The sequence below is a fragment of the Protopterus annectens genome, chromosome 9.part0 (genome assembly GCF_019279795.1).
Source record: "Protopterus annectens isolate FY-2018-M chromosome 9.part0, PAN1.0, whole genome shotgun sequence".
Taxonomy (NCBI): domain Eukaryota; kingdom Metazoa; phylum Chordata; order Ceratodontiformes; family Protopteridae; genus Protopterus; species Protopterus annectens.
In genome coordinates this window covers 1,185,887,798-1,185,908,538 of record NC_056743.1, presented here as the reverse complement: position 1 = coordinate 1,185,908,538, position 20,741 = coordinate 1,185,887,798, and the positions used below count along the sequence as shown (strand labels likewise).

The 20,741-nt window shown below is 41.3% G+C and overlaps 1 protein-coding gene across 1 annotated transcript in view; it reads right to left on the bottom strand.

Moving 5' to 3' along the window:
* Positions 1–20,741, bottom strand: part of UNC93B1 (unc-93 homolog B1, TLR signaling regulator) — a 374,232-nt gene that overhangs the window by 132,590 nt on the left and 220,901 nt on the right. Inside the window, exon 9 of the mRNA XM_044084084.1 lies at positions 1,678–1,860. Within this exon, the coding sequence (XP_043940019.1) occupies positions 1,678–1,860 (183 nt within the window). The remainder of the gene's footprint in view (positions 1–1,677; positions 1,861–20,741) is intronic.

The following is a 20,741-nucleotide window of genomic DNA, read 5'->3' as shown; positions in this document are numbered from 1 at the left end:
TATCTCCCAGCGAATTCCGCTTCTTTGGAACAGGCTACCAATTCATGTGAAACAGAGGACCTCTATGAGTGGATGGGGCACCATAAATTCTTACTGGTGATAGAGCCCACAATCCTTCTGGACATGGGCAGTCATCATTAAATGCAATCTTGGGTATCGACTAGCATTTCAAAGGTATTACATTGGGATGAAACAGCTAGGTTTAAAATGACCTCTGGGTCGACAGCCTAGTGATCATTATGAAAAAGAGGTAACCTGTAAAATGGTCCAACTTACAAAAGTCTCACTGATGTCATCACAGATTTCTGGATTTTCCTAGATGGCTTGTGCTTCAAATTATTGTGCAGGGTAGAGTGGAGAAATATGACAGGCACCAGATATTGTTTTAAGGTTCATTCTTCCAGAAATGTGGGACTTCTTAGTTTAAGGTGCTTAAGACTCCCTCATGCATCCAGTGGATATCATTAACATAATCTTATCAGGAAAGACAAACCTCTTAAGGGTCTGAAACAGGTTTACCCAGTGGAATCTGTTGAAAGAATTGTCTGCATCTAAGGTAAGCAGTAGAAGAAATCTGCTAAGGACACTGGCAAGGCTCAATATCTTTCTTGATGTTACCATAGGTCTGACTGTCAATAATGAAACTGCAGTAGCTGAGACATATTAGATGGGGAAACACATGGTCATAGATATCATATAATTCAGGTTTAGTAGCAATATGGATCTGTATGAAATAACTTCCACTTACTGACAGCTTCCAGGATGAGAAAAGTCTCCCTTCATTACAGACCATTTGGTATGTTTAAGTCAGCCAATCAGGGCACCTGATCACTAACTTGTTTGCATAAGTCTGTCAGTAGATCATTTACCTAACATTGCACTTGTTTGACTCATTCCCTCCAGTACAGCTCTTTTGTGTGTGTACCATTAACTCCCAGTGGGTGTGGCTTGAGCCTTAAAAAATGAAGTTGTCACCTTACAGTACTAACAAATGCTCATTGACAGAGGTCAAATATCAGTACAATTGTGTTTGTCATCATGTATGTTTAAAGATAAAATATTCTGATATGTTGTATGTAGCATGGTTTTGGAATTATTAATCCAAATATGAACAAGTAATATCTGGCGCCTAGAGGAGCAGTAGGAAGTAACTGCAGAAATGCCTGGAGGTGCACTCAGCTGTAATGAGTTAATGTTATTATTTTTGTACATCTCTGACAACAGATCATCTGCTTAAGATGCCTTGTACCTTTTTTTATTTATTTTTTTAACACTTTCACTCTTTCACTTTTAGAGCCGTGGTGTTACCTTGTGATTTTTTGGACTTTCACTGTTTTGTTTACATTCTACTTACAAAGAACAAGAGCAAAACACTGCTTCATAAATCAAGTTTAGTGTTAAGCTGCTGTTTATTGTGTAAGATTGGAATACTGAGGCTGGTTCATAACTATATATTTACAGGCCGTTACTTCTACTCTGATCACCATTGTCTTGATACAAACTCTTTGTGAATCTATGCATACATACAGCAACCAAACATCATAGCTTTAAAACAGTACTGTCACACTGGACTGGCCAGAAGCATTTAATAAGATGGCCAGCACAGTCACTTTATGATGAAATTCACTCAGACAACCACATTCAATTCCAATCATATCTTAAGTCAGACAGACTTACCAAAGCAAAACCTGTGCAAGCAAAGAGAGTCTCAAAACCACTATAGATGAACATTGGGACCAGATGCCTTAGGCGATAGTCTCGCATGTGCTTAAAGGGCAGCTGGAAAATGTTTCCCCAGCCAATACTGCGCAGATCAATCTCTTCAGTGGGCCGATATGCAGCACCACACAAGATCAGAATCTGTAAATGAACAGAAACATGTCAGAGAGACAGCAAACATCAGGGTTTGAGTGACAATTGAACATAAGAAAATATGAGGTTACTCTCAAAAACTGATTATAGAATGTTAAAGGAAAGAATGTCAAATACAAGGAACATTACATACTAAAATATCTCTGGAAAACAGTGGTCACACAAAAACAAAAACCTATGTCATCTGAATTGATAAGTGTGACACAAATCGTAGGTATAACAAGCAATAAGGATGAACAATAACAGTCTACTCCTGAAAAAAAAATATTTGCCTATCAAAAAAATCTAATCTTTTGTTGAAATCATTAATAGTATTCATATTTCTACTTTGTGAGTGAAACCTGACCACTCGTGCAGCATGTCGCATGTCTTCAATCATAATCCTCTAATGCTGCCCATTAGAAATAAAGTACTGAGGCAAATCAGTGCAAGTTTTTACTCCTCATGGTTATATGTACCTACTTCCACAGCTGCACAAGAATGGTGAAGGGAGAAACTCCCCAAAACAGTGTATGGCAGTTTTCAGCAATCACATGCTTCACTCAAACACAAGCAAGAAAGTGATTTCCAAGACACTGAGCTTTGGAGTCAAAATAGGAAGTTGTTCTTTGAAGAGATGTAGTTATTTAGTTACTCACCTACTTACTTTTGTTGATTGTAGCCAACTATGCATAGCTTATTTTCAGGACAGACTCAAGCTTCTATTCATACTAACTAGGAACATATGTACAGGCCATAACAGAGAATCGCCAGTAATTTCTGCTAGGGAATGATGGCGGGAAAAGCGACAGGAAATGACACAGAGAAGGAAGTGATGGATCTTGTTGAATGAATGGTAACATTAACCACTGAGCTTTACTTATTAAAGGACTAAGAGAGTGGTGCTGCATTAGATGTGGCCCAATTAAAAAGACTGACAATAGGAGCCTGAACTGAAGCAAGGTGAGAGCTACTGCTACGCTTTGGAGCAATATGAGTGAGGAAAGAGAACAAGATGCGATGTAGTCATAAACTAAACAGTCCTCCATTCAGCAAAAGGACTTCATTTTGAAGACTGAAGCAAAAACATCTCATCATAATGACAGAGTTTCCAGATGTAATATGCTGCAAGAAGCAAGACAGAGGAGTTATACAGCAGTAGTACATCTCCGTGGATAGCAATGGCCATCTGCAGAGTCACTAGAGGAGTCAGCTGCAACTCGTAAGAGAACAAGTTAGAGATTAGGAGCAGAAGTGAAGCTTTTGGAATCATGAAGACTCATTCTGGCCATGAGGCTGGTTTTGGTGGGACTTTTAAAGAATACAGTGCACTGGAAAGTACTGTCAGTAAGTCTGACAAAAAGCCATGAATGGTACATCATGACTTTGTGAACTGGTATTAAATAAGAGAAATCATTTATTCATAATCAGAACTAGCACTGCTCATGGGGTAGAAGTGAAAAAGGAACTTGTGCAGCAATGTACACAATAATGGGTTTGTAAAAGGCACTAAATTCAATGGGAATGTGGACTGGTAGATGAGAATGCCTGGTGGAATATAAAGAAAAAATGGCTACATCATGCATGTGTCAATTGTTTTGCACATTAAATAATATGATAGCACTGTGTATTATGTTGGTCAACCAAGGGGATATCATTTTTTTGTGAAGAAATTAGCCATTTGGGTAAAGAATACCCAAAGAAATATACAAAGTGTGGGAGGAACAGGGGGCTTAACAAAAACTAAATTGTTTACTGTACTGCTACAAATGTAAACATGTAGGGCCACTCTCAGGTAAGTTGTACCACAAGGGAAGAGATGGAAATTAACATAAAAAAGAAAAACAGAAAGTAAATGTAGAGTATAGTATCACTGCCTTGCATTTCAGTCCCTTAACTGGTTGAAGCTACCTAAGGTATTAGCCTACACTCACATTAAGACTGAGAACAACATCCAGTACAGCTCAGAGAGATGCTCTGCCACCAGCCAGTTATTAAACTGGTACTCACCCTGCAGAGAACTGCATTCAGTGACGCAACAATTAGGTTTATTAAAATAATCTAAAACTCATAACGGTGACTGCCTATAGCCTTTATATGTTGCTAAACTGTGGAACTCTCTCAGAACAACCATCAGAAACAATAAGCATCTATGCCAATGCAACAGTCCTACCTCCATTACTAAGCATCCATTTTATTCTAATCTTATCTCATGAATACTTTAAAATCCCAGGGGATTCATATCATAGGAAGTTATTACGCTAATGGCCCTAGGGCCCTTAAAAGCCTAGCCATGAACTACTCTTATTTCTACGATCAGCACCTAATGTTCCTGTCCAAGAGGAACACAGATGGAACATGCAGGGTGAATTTATGGTTACCCATCCAATCATCCAGACTGCATTTGAAGAGGGCCAATGAGGTGCTTTACTTGACATGACGTGGGAGCCTGTTCCAAAGGTGTGATAACCTCTGGGAGACAAATCTGTCCCTCCGGTAGGTTCTATTAATGCCACATACCAGGTTACGGTCTTTAGAGCAAGTAACCCATGTAGTGTTTGACTTACGGAGATGCAGCATTTCCAATAAAGCAGGGTCAGAGATTGCCTGATATGCAAGGCAGAGACTGCCTCTGAGTAGTCTGTATGAAACAGAATAAAGTGACAGTGATTTCAGATGATCCACATAGGACAGATGCTGAATACCTTGAATTTTCCCTGTGAGGAACCTTTGTGGTCTCTCCAATTGCTGTAGGTGCTTGGAAAGGTACATACCAAAAGGGGCACTGTACTCAACGAAAGGGATGATACATTTTTTGCGTTGAGTTTAAGGCCATGACTTTGGCACCAGTCATTTGTTTTTGTAAGACCCTCTTGTAGGATGTTGACATCATTTGGAGATTCTATGACCGCTCCCAGACTGCAGTCATCAGCAAACTTTGTCAGCCGCAGACCTTTAGTTTGTACTTCAGAGAAATAGATCCCAAACAGTAAAGGTCCCAGGACTAATCCCTGTGGAATACCACTGGTTAAAGGTCTGCTGCTGGAGGTGGGTTCCCCTATTCTAACTACATGGGTTCTATCAGTGAGCCAGTCAGCAACCCACCTAATGATATAAGGGTTGATACCTAGCTGGGTGAGTTTGTCAATGATGCCTGAGGTGGGGGATAGTGTCAAATGCCTTGGTTAAGTCTACGCAGGCTGTATGCACAGATTTCCCCTCACCCAGGACCTTGGTGACTGTCTTGAAGAAGTCCACACTGTTTAATAGATATGATCTCCCTTTGACAAATCCAAACAGAGTAGGGTCAAGTATTTGGACATTATCTATATCTTTGTTGATAATGCTCATGATGATTTGCTCCATAGCCTTGCAGATAAAGCTAGTCAGGCTAATAGGTCTATAGTTCCCAGGGTCAGTGGAAGCACCACCTTTGTGCAAGGGAATAATGGTGGCCGTTTTCCATTCAACTGGGATGAAGCTGGTGCTTAGACTATGACTGAAGAGAGTACACAATGGTGTTGCTAATTCTTGTTGGAGCTCATGTAGGACACAGCCTAGGATGTTATCACATCCTATAGACACTGTGTTTTTGGCCTTAGAGAGGGCATTTACGACCTGCTTTTTAGAGATACAAGGCAGGGGAACAGGTGGTAGGGATGTCATGGGGTATATGTGTGGCATGGACAGGGGAGTGAAGTTTTTACAGAACCTGTCAGCCAACAGGTTATCTATGCCCACAGGCTCAGTATATGTGGTATCATTAACTACCAGTTTGGCACATATCCAGACCTTTCCTTTTAGGTTACAGATGTAACTAAATAATGTCTTTAGTTAACAAAGCTAATTTGGATTTGTTAGTTTGCTTTGGAGGCCTTCACAAGAAGTCTTATTTGCTTGTTTAAATTGAGGAGGGAGTGTTTCCAGTTTAGGGCTTGCTCCCTCTTACTGTTAGATAGCAATTTATTCCTCTTATTGTAAAGCCTGTTAATGGCAGTTGTCCACCAGGCAGGTTTGCTCTTCCTTGAGGAGCTTGTTTTGGTTCCAACACATATGGCGGAGTCAATGCAGTTCTACAGTTGTTTGTATAAAGCACTGGTGTAGAACTAGGCATAGTTGCCAGTTCCATCTGGGGGGGAGGGCACCATCCTGTAAGAGGTTATAATCTGCTTTGAAAAAGTTTTTAGTTTAGTTGCTGCTGGTGGGTGTGGGGGCAGGTGAGATAGTTAATTCAAATGAGACAGATCTGTGGTCAGATCTCACCAGGGAAGACTTCACAGTGTGGGTGCTACAGTGGTCCCCCATATTGGTAAGCACCAGATCCAGGATGTCCTACCAACAGATAATTGCACCTGAAGTATCTCTAGGAAATCATGCTGACTAACCAGTCTGGAGGTGTATTTATCTTTAATGAACATTGATACACTGCCTCCTTTAGTTTTCATGCCTTCAGTTTGTGGTCTGAATGTGTGGAAGGAGGTGTAACCTGGTATTGCTGGCGTGCTCTCCACAACCTTGAACTAGGTCTCCATGACTGCACAAATATCTGCGTCTTCCAAAGTAAGGACTGCTTCCAGTGAGTGCAGTTTCATGTTAAGACTCCTAGAGTTTAGCAGCATGACCTTGAGGTCGTTTTTAGATGGTGTTTTTACATAGGGAATTTTGTCCTTGAGACACTGCCTAAAAAAGGCACTATCAGGGTGGTAAGTGCCTTAGCCAGTAGCCAAAATTCCAGGGGTGACAGATAAAGACTATCCCTGGCAAAGCATCGAGGTCTGTTGATCATGTCAGCCCAGGCTGACAGATAATGTATCCCCTTGGAATGGCACCAGAAGCTAAGCCAATTACTGAAGTCAATAATTTTCTATTTGTATTGAGGCATCATCCTAGGAGACGGTAAAATGCTGTTTAAGGCTAGGGACATACCTGCCCGAGACACACAGTCTGAGAGCTCAGTCATATCTCTCTTCACATAGTCCTGAGATTTGCATCTCAAGTCGTTGACACCAACATGGACTATGATGGAGTCATAACAGTATCTGTTGTTGAGAGACTTGAGTACACGTGTGATATGGCATATCCTGACCCCTGATACACAGCTGACCATGACCTTTTCCTTATCCAGCCTGGCGAGAGGGACATCTGTGTGTCTCACGATGGAATCACCTATGACTAAATATGTTTGGCTTTGTGGTTTGCCTTAAGGGCTTGACAGGTGAGACACTGGTGCATGAGCTATTATGTGCATTGTGTTCTGCACAGGAAGTATTATGTGTAGCATGCTTGTGTTTGGGAGGTCTCTGGTGTTTAGGTATATTTCTGGTGAGGGCCTTCACATGTGTAGATATGTGTGATGTGGGTTTGGGTGGAGTAGGAGGTGAGGTGTGCATGCTGACAACCCACTCATTGACATATGTACTGAATGGTGTGTGACAGAGCATGGGTTCAAGGTTCTTGAAATAGGTTGCATTTCTTATTTGCTGAGTTTGTGTGGACTACAAGTAAAGGGTTTTCCATAAACATAAGGCAGTTGCACGGCCTCAGGATGCCCATGTTGACCAAGTTGGTTGGAGAAACTGTGGGAAATTGTTTGTCCATAGTGTTAGGCAAATATATAAGGTCAGGAAAAGAGGTCGCACTTAGGAATGGCTAGTGGGTGAGAGATGTGCTGGTACCTCTGAGGCTAGGCTTAGTGTTCCTCCCGACAGTAGAGCAGGGCCACGAAAAACCTCTGGAGGACCACAAGCAAAGTGCTAAGGGAAAATTTAACAAGCAAAACTTTTGTGCCTATAACTACCAATGATAACCACCACTATGCAGCATTGCACGATGTTGTGCTACAAGCAAACAAGCACAAATGTGGGGCTTAAATAAAACAAGAAATAACCCTTATAACTCAAACTAGCTGATAAGGACCCTCTCTCTGAGCTCTAGTCCAACCACCCTTGATTAGATAGGACCCAGACAGCACCTCTTAACAAAATAGTCCTCACCTGTAACAATACCATTACCAAATTCTCTCCTTATGCAGCCAAATCAAATCATTATCATAAAAACCCTCACACCTTTGTCTCCTGTTTACAAGTCTCAAGTAAATAAATATTCGGATAAAATATGCATATGCCTCATCAACTGTCTGTGTAATGTACAACTTCATTACACACACACACACACACACACACACACACACACACACACACACACACACACACACACACACACACACAGTGTTATATAGTATATTTTGTACTGTTGGTTCATGAATTGCCTGAGTAAATACATGTAATGTGGAGTTTTTCCGCTCTGGGCATCCTCTGTAAAGGGGCTTTACCCAGCTGAACTTTTCTGGTAATCAAAGGCAAACATAATAAAAACAAATAAAATCAATACTGTTACAGAAGAGTGATTTAGATTTATAAATGGAAAAGGAAAGCATGATTATAGTGGCAGGAGAGAAAACAGTCACACAAAGAATAAGTGCTGGAGAAACATAAGTTAGTGATACTTTTAATGTATTAACCCAAGCCAAAAGGAGAAAAGGAAGAAATAGATACTAAGCATTTCTCCCCGGGCCTCCGCTGAAAACAGGCTCTGTGGAACCTAGTCGGACATTCCCGGTCAACAAATGTTAAATAAATAAATAAATAAGAAACAACAGAATCAAAACAGATAAATACGATGAATGGGCAAATAAAAATAAGAAAACAAAAGAGAAAAGAGAAAAAAAATGCAAATAATGCTTGATGTTGTCATTGAATATAATGTACCCTTTGGCAAGTATCTGTCTGGATGCATACAACAGCTAGAACACCCACAGAGATACCTAACTAAACGGATACAGGCCTAAACAACATTTCCTACATGGACTGATGCAAAGGCTTGTCACTATACTCTGTATCCTACAAACCGCTAAGAGGTGACCTGTGTCTGGCATACAAGGCATCCTCTGACCCATTATTAATGGGTGTAATAGGTTTACTGCACACCAGCAAATCAAATGGCATCAGAAATACTTTGTCTAGGGATGCAAACCTCTCCTGCAACATCAACAGAACAGTCTGGAGGTGCAAGAATATTTCACAGAGAATACCGGTACTATGGAACTGCGTCCCCATCCACATACAACAAAGTTAATCATTGTCCATTTTCAAGTGAACTCAGATCAACAGATGGGAAACAGAAAATTTACCCCAGGACTGCCCTCTGTACTACAAATGGACAGCTGCAGCTCCTAAACTGTTATCCCGATGCATGGGTACCCTCAAATTATCAATGATATGATCCCAGTTATTCTCATTAGGGGTAATATATAATTGACTATGGGATGTGTAAGGCCAATCTCTAACCAAATGGAATAGGTTACTTCGGGCACAATAAAGGGAAACTATCTAGGCTAAAAACTGCCTGCAAGGGCAGCTAGCCTACTACATACCTATGAACTTATGACCCTATAAACATTCTGCATGTCTGACAAACGTCATGTATCTTCCAAGATGCCAGAAGGTTGGGACTTCCAAACACCTGTAGCCACTCATTAAGGTGTAATACTGGTGTTTTCATCTCAACACAAAGATATTATAAATTCCCCCATAACTATTAGGCATGCAGTGCTAAGTGCCCCAAAAGCCTACAGTGCTGAGATGCATGTCTGTATCTCTGGTTAGAAGCATGATTTTATGTCAAACTCCACAATAAATATGTACAATGCAAGTAACATGGTACACTGACTGGATCAGGAAATGCTCTTCAAGACATGGTCCTACTCCATCTACAGATATCTTGTTACAGGGAGTTATAAAAAGCTGATCAAAAAAGACTGACTTAGCCACAACTTTGAGGAACTTATCTACCACCCAGAGACCATCACCACCACCATCACAATTTGACTAATATCAGGAAGTATCTCTAGCAGAATAAATCAGAAGGTTGACAGTGGGAAAACAGACGTATTGCTCCAGATGCACCTATTCACAAACTACACACTGTTTTGGTGGATTCTGATCACGGTATCTGGACACCCATAAGGATTCTAAGCAGAATGGTGGGAACTTCTACAGTCAGTAATGGAAGTAGGGTGGATTTACAAGGGAAGGAAATAATTCTGGGTCAGGACTTCACAAGCAGGATGGTACAACTGCAGAATGTTGCCAAGAAGGAAGTAAGGTATCTAGCTGGCACCACAAGACCCAAATGTCAGAATCACAGAATGGACTGCATGTACTGGGAAGCTGAATAACAAATGAACCAACTCGGAGAAGTAGTACAATAAGAGTCTGTGGAACTGGAAAGGACTTTAAATCAGAACCATGCATGGCAATGTTTAGAGGTGCTGCTGCATCTGCAATGGGACTAAATCACAGGTGCACAACTTCGGTCAATGGCTTCCATGAGCACAAAATGCCCATTTGGAAGGAGGAAATCAAGTTCTTAGATGATGGGTTTAAACGCTTAGTTTGCAAGTACTTAGTGACAAATGGAGTGAGACAATAAAAAAGAAGAAATTCTAGCCACTTCCCCACTAAATTATGCTAAACACTTGTTTGTTCTTCTTTCGGCTTTTCCCGGTTAGGGGTTGCCACAGCGGAACTCCAGTCTGCTAATGATTGGCAGTAGGTTTTTACGGTGCCGAGGTGCCAGCCCGATGCCCAACCTTTAACGAAGGCACGCCCATTCATGCATGTCTTTCGGACGCCACTCAACCACAGGGAGGACATGCAGACTCCACACAGAAGGTGCTCCAGCCGAGAATCGAACGGGAGAACCTCTTGTGTGAGGCAACAATGCTACTGCTGCACCACCGTGGCTAAATTATACTAAACACTAAGACCATAAAATACAATAACATCAGTACTAAATGCAAAGAAAGGTTGTCCACACAGGTACTGGGCAATTAAAAAAAAAAAAAAAGAGAGAGAGAGATGGCAGCACCTGAAGCTTATGCTACATGCTACTTGAAATGGTGGCCCTTATTTCTTAGAGGATGCTTTGATATTGTGGTAATCACTGAAACAAAATATGCATAGCTCCATGATATGGATATCCATGTACAAGACCAAAAAGTTAACAGAGGACAGAGAGAATATAAAAGACGATAATCATGTATGTAAATGACAAGACCAGAGTTACAGAGCAATAAATAGATGAAAGATAGGAAAGTGATATGGATTGCCCTGTTTGACTGGAAGCAGAACAGCAACATGTTAATGGGGTTGTATATACCCTATTATAAAGGGTGCAGCCTGGAAAACAATTAAAATGTCCTCTGGATAGCAAAAGAAGGGGATTCTTTTTTTGACTGAGAACATAAACATGCCAGGAACACTTTATATAGAGTCACATCTAAGAAGAGGATCTTTCGCTTTGTCCAACAGATGAGATGTTTCTAACAGCTGCACCTGAAACCCATTTAGAAAGTTGCATTCTCAACTGAAAATGGAAAGAAGATGTTATCAAAAATGTGTTATGCTGGTGTAAGGCGGCATCAAAGACATCTTCTATTAATTTCTCCAAGTCTTTTGGGTTTCTACTACCATGACAAGAATGGATCCCATTCCTAAGTCAAAGAATGATTAAAGTTCATGAAACGAGTATTATTTCGATCTTTGATGTTAGCCAGAAGTGCTCTTCTGAGTACCCACAATCTGCCCAGTAATGACTCCTTCTGCAATTCATATGGAGTTATATGTATCAGAAACATATCTAAGTATGATTGTAAATACTTTTTTTATATGTCAGATTGCTCCTACTACTATTGGAACAATCGTATTTGATAACTGTCTCTCTCTAAGTAAGACACTACAGTCACTAGGTGTAGCAGTTTCAATAATCAATGCTACTTTTGTCTTCCGTTCATGCACTACTATATCTGGTTTTCTTGCATCTATTTTTGGACTGTTGGTAATGGGTGATCTCATGTGATATAAACTTCATTTTCTATAATGCTTTGTGGCAAATTTCCAATGTTTTCCAGCTAATTCAGTATTATATTTGCACAATCTCCAATGTAACAGTCACGCCACATTATTATGCCTTGCAGTATACAGCCCTTCTGCCATTAGTATATCACAACCAGGAACAAGATGTGCAACTATTTCCAATTCTGTTTTACAAAACCTACATTTGTCTTTCTCCCACCTGTTCAATGGACTTTGTAAACCAATGCCTATGAAGTCCACTGTCTTGGGCCGCCAATATTAACCTTTCATCTTTTGGTTTAAATTCACCTCTCATCATTCCTGCGTTCGATCCTTATCAACATGAGGTTCCAAGAGTTTTCTGTACTTGCAACTACATTTATGCATTTTCTACATTTCTTGCCTTCTCATCTGATCCCTTCACCTTATATACTTTCTTTTGGGTTTTTTTGCATTCAGTTGCTGCCTGATTTTTATCTACTTCTGGCTTGATTTTCATTCCTGATTGACACTGATATGCTTCTGCTAAACTAAGCAGGGAAGTCATCTTAGACTTATTCTCATCATGTTTTAAAACTTTTACTACGTTTGGGTCTTGTGAGGTCAGCAGATATGTAATGCAGTCCTACAATTGCAGATCTATAAAAAATCAATTTTGAGGAGGCCCATACCTCCTTCAGAATGGGGAATAGACAGTCTTGGTATACAATGATTTTTATAAATCATTTGATAAGCGTGAAGCATCCTTCATGTTTTCTTGTCCAACCGATCAAACACCTTTTGGGGCTAGTCAATCACTCCAAAACTGTAAGTTAGGACAGGAAGAACAAATTGGTTTATAGCCTGGATTTTCTTCCTAGATGTCAGTGCTGTTTTCAGTATTAATTTTAGTCTTCTACTATATTCCTAAGTTTTATTCGCATTTGTTCATGTTTTATTATTGATCCTTCATCAATTCTCAAATATTTATACACTCCCTCTTGCTCAATCTGTTTTATATCACATTCCTGCTCCAGGCTGATGTTTTCTTGGTGCTACAGTTTTCCTGCTTTAAAGGTTGTTTTTGCACATGTATCAAGACCAAATGACATTATTACATCATCTGAAAAAGTTTTGACCATTTGCAGTTGTGCTTTTAGTTCCTCATCTGATGAACAATGCAGTTTTAAAACATCCACAAAAAGAAGATGAGAAGTCTTTACACTTTGTTGTTTTTCTGGGAGCCAAATTACAGCCATGACTAATCTGTTAAGTAGACAGTTTAATGGGTTAAGGCAAGACAAACGTGCAGAGGTGACAGTCACCCTGCAATAACCCCCCTTTGAATTTTTATCCCTGGAATAATAATTTGTCCTTTATCATGGCTTAACTGCAAAGTGGATTGCCGTAGTTTCATGGTTGCTGTAATGCAATTGATGAGTGTGGGGTGTATCTTATACATTTTTAAGCACTCTAATGAATGAATGTGGAATACAGTCAAATGCTTTTTTAGTCTATCCATGCCATACTTAGATTCTTCCCCGTTTTACAGTTCTCCATAATGACTATTTAACAACAAATGATCTTTTGTTCCATGACTTTTTGTTACCCTTTTGTTCTATTGCCATGACTGAGTTTTGTTCCAAATGACTATAAACTTTGTCGGCATCAATTCCAGTGTTAGTTAATACGTATTCGGAAGGCAAGTTAATGGTCTATAGTTTTTAGGATAGCCTGCAGATTCGCTCTTAAGTAGGAGTACTGTTTTTCCTGTTGTTAACCAGATTGGTGCTTGTTTGGGATGCACATATAAATAGTTCTTACTTATGGCCAAATCTACATGTAAGGACATTAATACGTTTAGCCACAAGTTAGGTACTGCATATGGACACTTTATTTCAATCTCTCTGGCCGTTACTTCATCCTATTTCATATCCTGTACATTTGAACTTCTTATTCTTTTTTTACTTCTTCTATCCATTCAACATTCTTATGTTCCACAGGATCTTCATAGATATTTCTCAAAAATATATTGGTTTCTTCTTTGTTTTTTTTTTTTTTGGTGATGTTTCAATTTTTTTGCCTGGGTTTTCCTAATTATCTATAATACTTTTTTGAGGTCATCAATAAATTGTTTATTTTGTACTTTTCCTTTATATTTATCTGCATATTTTGAGTTTTTCTGCCTGTGCTGATATTTTCAGTTTATTATTTTCAATAGTGCACAGTAGATCCTGATCTATTCTGATACTATGCATTGCTTTTAGCACGTCCATCTTGGAGTATTTGTATTGATCTGTTCCTTCTTCTATACTCTTCTAACAGTGGCATTTCTTAATTGTTTTAGTTTTCTCTATTTGACACTTCCATGATGGCATTTGATTTCTCCCTTTCCTTCCCCTTCTACCTTGTGTTTTTGTGGCAGCCTTACCTGTTATTAATGTAGCTGCATAGTAATATATCCTGTTTATGTCTGTTAAATCACATGAATCTCTGTGAACAGTCCTAATTACAGTGTTCCTTTGTTTTACTGGATTTCTAACTTTTTGGGTTACATTGACATTCTGAAGTAGATTTCTTTCATTGATCTTAACATGTCTGTCCATCTCTATTAAAATCAAGCAACTCTTCTCTTAGATCATTTTCTTCTAAACTGAGGACTTTTCTACTGGTTTCCCATGGAACACTCCAAATTATCTTCATATGGCAATTGATCAGTATCCCCCTCCACTGACTTCTCCTTAATATGGGGATCCATTGCTCTATCTTGCTGTGATTTTATCAGAATTAGATTTTCTACACTTAATCCTTCACTTTGTGGGTAATCCATAAAGTACATTTGTGTACACTTACCAAAAATGTAGATGTTCGAGTGTATTCACTGTTGCAGTCATTACATTTTGGTTATCTGCCTGCAGGTAGCCCTCAGCTGGCCTGAATACCAGAATCTTGGATTCCGGCATTGGATGCGGTCTCTTCTTCCATGACGTCAGGTCATCAGGGGGTATAAAACATGCAGCCGAAGCCATTACATCAGTTTTTCTTGCCCCAGATGTCAGGTGCCCCCACAATGGGAAGCAATTATATGTTATGTTATACCTCCAACAAAAAAGTAAATACACTAGAAAAATTAAATACATCAAAGAAGGAAAGGTAGAGCCAAGAGACATCAAGGGGCTGGAGGGAGGGTAATCAGGACTGCAACAGTGAATACACTCAAACATCTACATTTATGGTAAGTGTACACAACTGTACTATGTTCTTCGTGTTTCACTGCTGCAGTCATCACATTTGGGTTGATTCTCAAAGTGAAAGAAAGGAGGAGGAAGTTAAAGAGCATTAGGGCCAGCTATTAAGCCCTGCAAGACTGCAGTGGCAAATCCATCTCTGGATTTAGAAAAGATAGGCATGTGGTAATGCTTGGTGAAGGTATGTACAGAGCTCCAGAAAGCAGCTTCTAGGATGTCCCTGGTAGGGACTCCTCTGAGAAAAGCCACAGAGGTAGATGCAGCCCTGGTGGAATGTGATCTTATCCCCTGTGAGGTAGGCTTTCCATGGTGCTTGTAGCAGAAATGAATACAATGGACTATCCATTTGGAAATGGTTTGCTTTGAAATGGCCTTCCTCTCTGCCTCTGCAGCAAAGCCAACTTAGCAGCTGTTCAGACTTTGAGAGGCTTAGTCTTGTCCAAATAAAATCTAAGTTGTCTGTGCACGTCCAGAGAGTGCAGTATTCATTCCTCTTTGTTTTGTGGATTAGGGAAAAAAGTAGGCAAATGAATGGACTGATTTAGGGCCACACTAGACACTACCTTGGGCATAAAGGAAGGATTAGTCCTGAGGGAAACCCTGTCCACATAGAATATAATGAAGGGTTCCATTGCCATGAGGGCCTGTAATTCAGACACTCTTCTTGCTGAAGTGATGGCTATAAGGAAGGCTGTTTTCCAAAAAAGGAATTTCAACTCTGCTGTTGTAGCTGGCTTAAAGGGGGGAAGAGTGAGCTTTTCCAATACAAAGTTAAGGTCCCAGGCTGGAGTGGGAGCTCTCCTGGGGGGTCTTAACTTTTTGGCCCCTCTAAGGAATTGTTTTAGCAAGGGGTGAGAGAAGAGGGATGGCTTAGTATTATAATGTGCTGAAATGGCAGAGGCATGAATTTTAATTGAAGAGAAGGATAAGCCCTTGTGGAGCATTTCTGTTAAATGCTGCGGTGGTGGTGCTGCGGTAGTGTTATCACCTTACAGTTAGACGTTGCACGCTCGATTCTCAGTTAGAGCGTCTTCTGTGTGCCGACATGCGTGAATGGGCGTTCTTTCATTGAAGGTTGTGCGTTAGGCCCGGCAAGCCAGCACGTAAAAATCTACTGCCAATCGTTAGTGGACCGGAGTTCTGCTGTGGTGACCCCAAACCGGGAAAAGCCGAAAGACAGTTACTGTAGAATATGAGGTAAGCTGGGCACTGTTGTGCCCATCCCCTGAGCCTGGCTCCAGGAACAGTATCTTTTACACTATTCAGCATAGGATTTTCTAGCACTAGGCCTACTTACCTCCAGAATGACATCCAACACCTGCTTACTGAGGGATGCTAGAGGAGAGCTGAAGGAATTAGCCAGGCTGCAAGGTTCAGCATTTGAAGCTGAGGGTGCAGAATCTGGCCCGCCTGCTGGGACAGCAGGGAAGGGGTCTGAGGCAGGTGCCATGGTTGCAGCAGTGTCATACTGCATAAGAGGGGGTACCAGTGCTGGCGTGGCTAGTCTGGTGCAATCAGTATTGTCCTTGGCTTGTCCTGTTTGATCTTTAGTAGAACCTTCGAGATAAGAGGCAGAGGGGGAAAGGCATAAATCGAGAGGCTTTCCCAGGGAATCCACTTTCCAAGCTTGACTGTGGGGAGTTCTTGTGCAAAATGTGTTCAATTGGTAGTTCTGAGTGGAGGCAAACAAGTCTACCTCTGGAGTCCCCCATTTGTTCCTCAAGAGGTTGAATATTTCTGGTTCTAGTTTCCATTCGTTTGGGTCTATGTGATTTCTGATTAAATCGTCTGCCAGTGAATTTCATTTGCCTGGCAGGAACTGAGCTTGTAGATGTACTTGGTAGCTCAAGGCTGTGTTCCACAGAGCCATGGCTAGTCTACAGAGAGGGTACAAGTGGGTTCCCCCCTGCTTGTTTATGTACCACATAAATGTGGTGTTGTCTGTCTTTACCAATAGTTGTCCTGGAAGAATAGTCTTTGAAGGCTGTCAGAGCATTCTGTACAGCTAACACTTCTTTTTGATTGATATGCAGGTGATCTGTCTTGGGTTCCATTTGCCCTGAATGCAATGCCCTGCCATGTGAGCCCCCCATGCATAGTCCGATGAGTCTGTTGTTAGGGTTTGGGTGGCAGGGGGTGGAGTGAAAGGCAGTCCCTTGCTGTGATTGCAGGCCTCTGCCCACCAAAGGAACTCTGTCTTCATACTAGGAATGATATAAATCATTGTTTCCAGGTCCTGAGAATGTTGACACCATAGGCTTTTTAGATACCATTGGAGTTTCCTCATATGCAGACTTGCATATGGAATTAGTAGAATGCAAGAGGCCATAAACCCCAGGGCTTTCAGTATTTGTCTTGCAGATAGCTGGGGTTTTTTGGCCAATAGTTTGAAGTAGTTTGTCAGATAAAGTTGTTTTTCCGGAGTGAGGAATGCCATCTGTGAAGTTGTGTTCAAGCTTGCTCCGAGGAATACAATCTGTTGGCAGGGTACTAGGTGAAATTTCTTTTTGTTGATGGCATACCCCAGTGAGGTTAAACATTTCTTTACGAATGCCAGGTGTTGTAATAGCAAGTCCTGGCTTTCTGCCTGAATCAGACAATCGTCCAAGTATGGGTAAATTTGAATATTTCTCTGCCTGCAAAATGCAATGGCTAGAGCTAGACACTTTGTGAATACCCTGGGCACAGTAGATAAGCCAAAGGGAAGTGCAGAGAACTGATAGTGCATGGAGCCTGCCCTGAAGCATAGGTATTTCCTGCAAGATTCCCTTATTGGGATGTGCAGGTAAGCTTCTTTTAAGTCTAGGGTTGCCAGCCAGGCATCCTTGGCTAGCATGGGAAGAAGCTGTTGAAGAGTTAGCATTCTGAATTTTGGAACTACCAGAAAGATGTTGAGAATAGAGAGGTCCAGGATAGGACGCCAGGAGTTGTCTTTTCGGAGTACCAGAAAAAGTCTTAAATAAAAACCTTGTCCCCTTTGTTCTGCTGGCACAGGTTGAATAGCCCTGATACTGAGAAGAGAGAGAACCTGCTGTTGGGCCTCCACCCATAGATTTGGGGATAGGTATGGCCAACCATTTGGGGTTGGTAGTGTGTGGAAGTGGAATCTGTATCCTTGGGAAGCTATGTTCAAAACCCATGTGTCCTGGGTAATGAGTTCCCAGTTTTTTGCATGCAGGGTGAGCTTTCCTCCTAAGGGAGCAGGTACTTGAGCAGGGCTTGGAAGGGTCAAGGTTAAGTCATTGTGCCATTTTTCTGTAGGGGTGGCTTACTACTCTCTGCTTTGGAAGTGGGAGCCCCCCACTGCTTAGGTCTGTGAGTAGCCGGAGACTGTAGCCTAGGTGGACTGCTGTTACTGGGTTTGGACTGAGAAGGCCTGGAAGGGACTGGAAAGGACCAGTTCTTTGAAGGCCAATGCCTACTGAATCTGGGAGGCTGTACTTGTAGGAAATCTTTAACAGTTTGCATAGATTTAGCTTTTTCCTCCATCCTTTTGAGGACTTTTTCTGCTTTGTTGCCAAAAAGGTGGCCTTGGTTTAAGGGACCATCCAGTAATTTAGCTTTAACAAGATCTGGCAAGTTTTGTTCCTTAAGTCAAGCATGCCTTCTAAGTACAGACCCAGTGACAGCAGCTCTGCAAGATGCTTCTAAAGCGTCAAAACCACATTGCAAGGTATGTTTACCAACTTGTTCTGCAGAATGCATTAAATCTCGCAATTCTTTGTGCTCAGCACAGTCAGGAATCAACATAATTTTCTGTTTAAGTAGTCCCATAACATGCTACTGATACTTTAACATATGAAACTGGCAATTTAAAGCCCTAATGGCCAAAGTAGCAGAAGTGTATACCTTCTTACCCCATCTGTCTAAGGCTCAGGAATCTCTATCAGAAGGAGTAGGATTTTTGGCAGCAGTAGCCTTAATTCCTTTTGGTCCTTGGGAAATGGTCTCTGGATCTGGAGAAGGATTCTTAAAGAGGAACTTGTGAGAGCCAGGTACTCTGTAGTACCAGTCATGTTTTCTGGGAGCTGGAGGTAAAGTGTCTGGGGTAAGGCTAGATTCCAAGAAAGCATTATCTACAATGTCCAGAAGAGGAGTGATAGCTAAAGGCCTGTGTTGAGGCAGGAGTAAGGACTCCCAAGTCTCTTTTTGGACTCAGAATAATCCTGGCTTTCCCAGCGGAAATGCTCCCTAAGAGTATGCAAGGTTTCACCGAAACAAAGATCTTCTGGAGGGGAGGCAGAGGGAATGGAATCCTCTGCATCAGAATCCTCATAAGTAGATAAGGACAAATCCTGGTAATCAGAAGGAGCAGAAATATCAGATTCCTGATCAGAAGAATCGGAAGGAAAATCAGTTCTAGGTCTCTTAGAGGGGGAAGGCTGGCTTTCCCTAATTAAGTTAATAAGGCCTTCAGCCATTCTAAGCCTTTGTTGTTTAGGCATATGGGCCTGAGCATGCGGTTTGGATGTCGGTTTTCTAGGCGTGGGTCGAGTTTTAGGCTTGGATGAATAAGATGGCGTTGGTTTAAAATGCAATTTTGTAAGCCTGAATACCCCCTCAGAAGCAGGTGTTTGCACAGCAGCTCCGGACCCATCCAAGGTAGAGGCATCTACAGGTTCCATAGTCGAAGATGCATCTCAAGGCATACCAAACTCCCAATGGGTCTCAATAGAGGCCTGCGAATCTGAAGTAGTTGGTATCAGGGGCTTGCGAAAGCACCTCACTGAGTACCAGTGGACTGGTGACTAGCTTAATGGAAGCTTAGTCGACATTTGGACCTATGCGGTCTGTCTCTGTCTTTATCCTTACTTTTTTTGGGATATCGGTAGATGGATGGCTTACTGAAACCATTTCTGGATAGTTATACAGAGTATGAAAATAATTTGCTGCAAATATAGCCCGACGACGAATAGTACGGGGGTTGAACAAGGCACAAAACCGACAGTGAGGGACGTCGTGGTCTGGGCCTAAGCAAGGAATGCAGTATGAATGAAAATATTTAAGAGGTTTTTGCTTTCCACAGGTAAGACAATTGTTAACTTTTACAGATATCAGTTAAGAGCAAGAAAAAGGATCCCCAACGGGGTACTTAGCTTTTTTGAAGACTTCGGGTCTGAAACTCGAAAATAAAATTTTCAGGAGACGGCCGACTGGCACTTGCGAACTGCTTCTGCTTTGGGCACCGCACAGCAAGAAAGACTTATGTAATGGCGTCGGCTGCATGTTTTATACCCCTGATGACCTGACGTCATGGAAGAAGAATCCGAAGACTCTGTTATTCAGGCTGGCTGAGGGCTACAGTACAGTTTTGTACCTACCATAAATGTAGATGTTCGAGTGCTAATACAGCTGCAGTCGGTCGGCCGAATTCCAAAGTCTAGGTCCGGCGTCGGTTGTTGTCGCTTCTTCCCTGAAGTCAGTGCGACAGGGGTATAAAGGAACCAGCCGACGCCATTTTCTTCAGTTTTTCTTGCCCCAGATGTCAGGTGCCCCCAGAAGGAAGGCAAAACATAAATATATACAATAATGCAATGCAATAAAATCAAAAATCAGTGTTTGCAAGCAAATACACCATAAAAGAATACCCCAATCATGTTGTATGAGGAGGTGTTAGCCATTAGGATTGTCCCAAGAGGGGAAGGAGGGAGGGAAACCTGGACTGCAGCTGTATTAGCACTCGAACATCTACATTTATGGTAGGTACAAAACTGTACTATGTTCATCGTGCATACAGCTGCAGTCATAA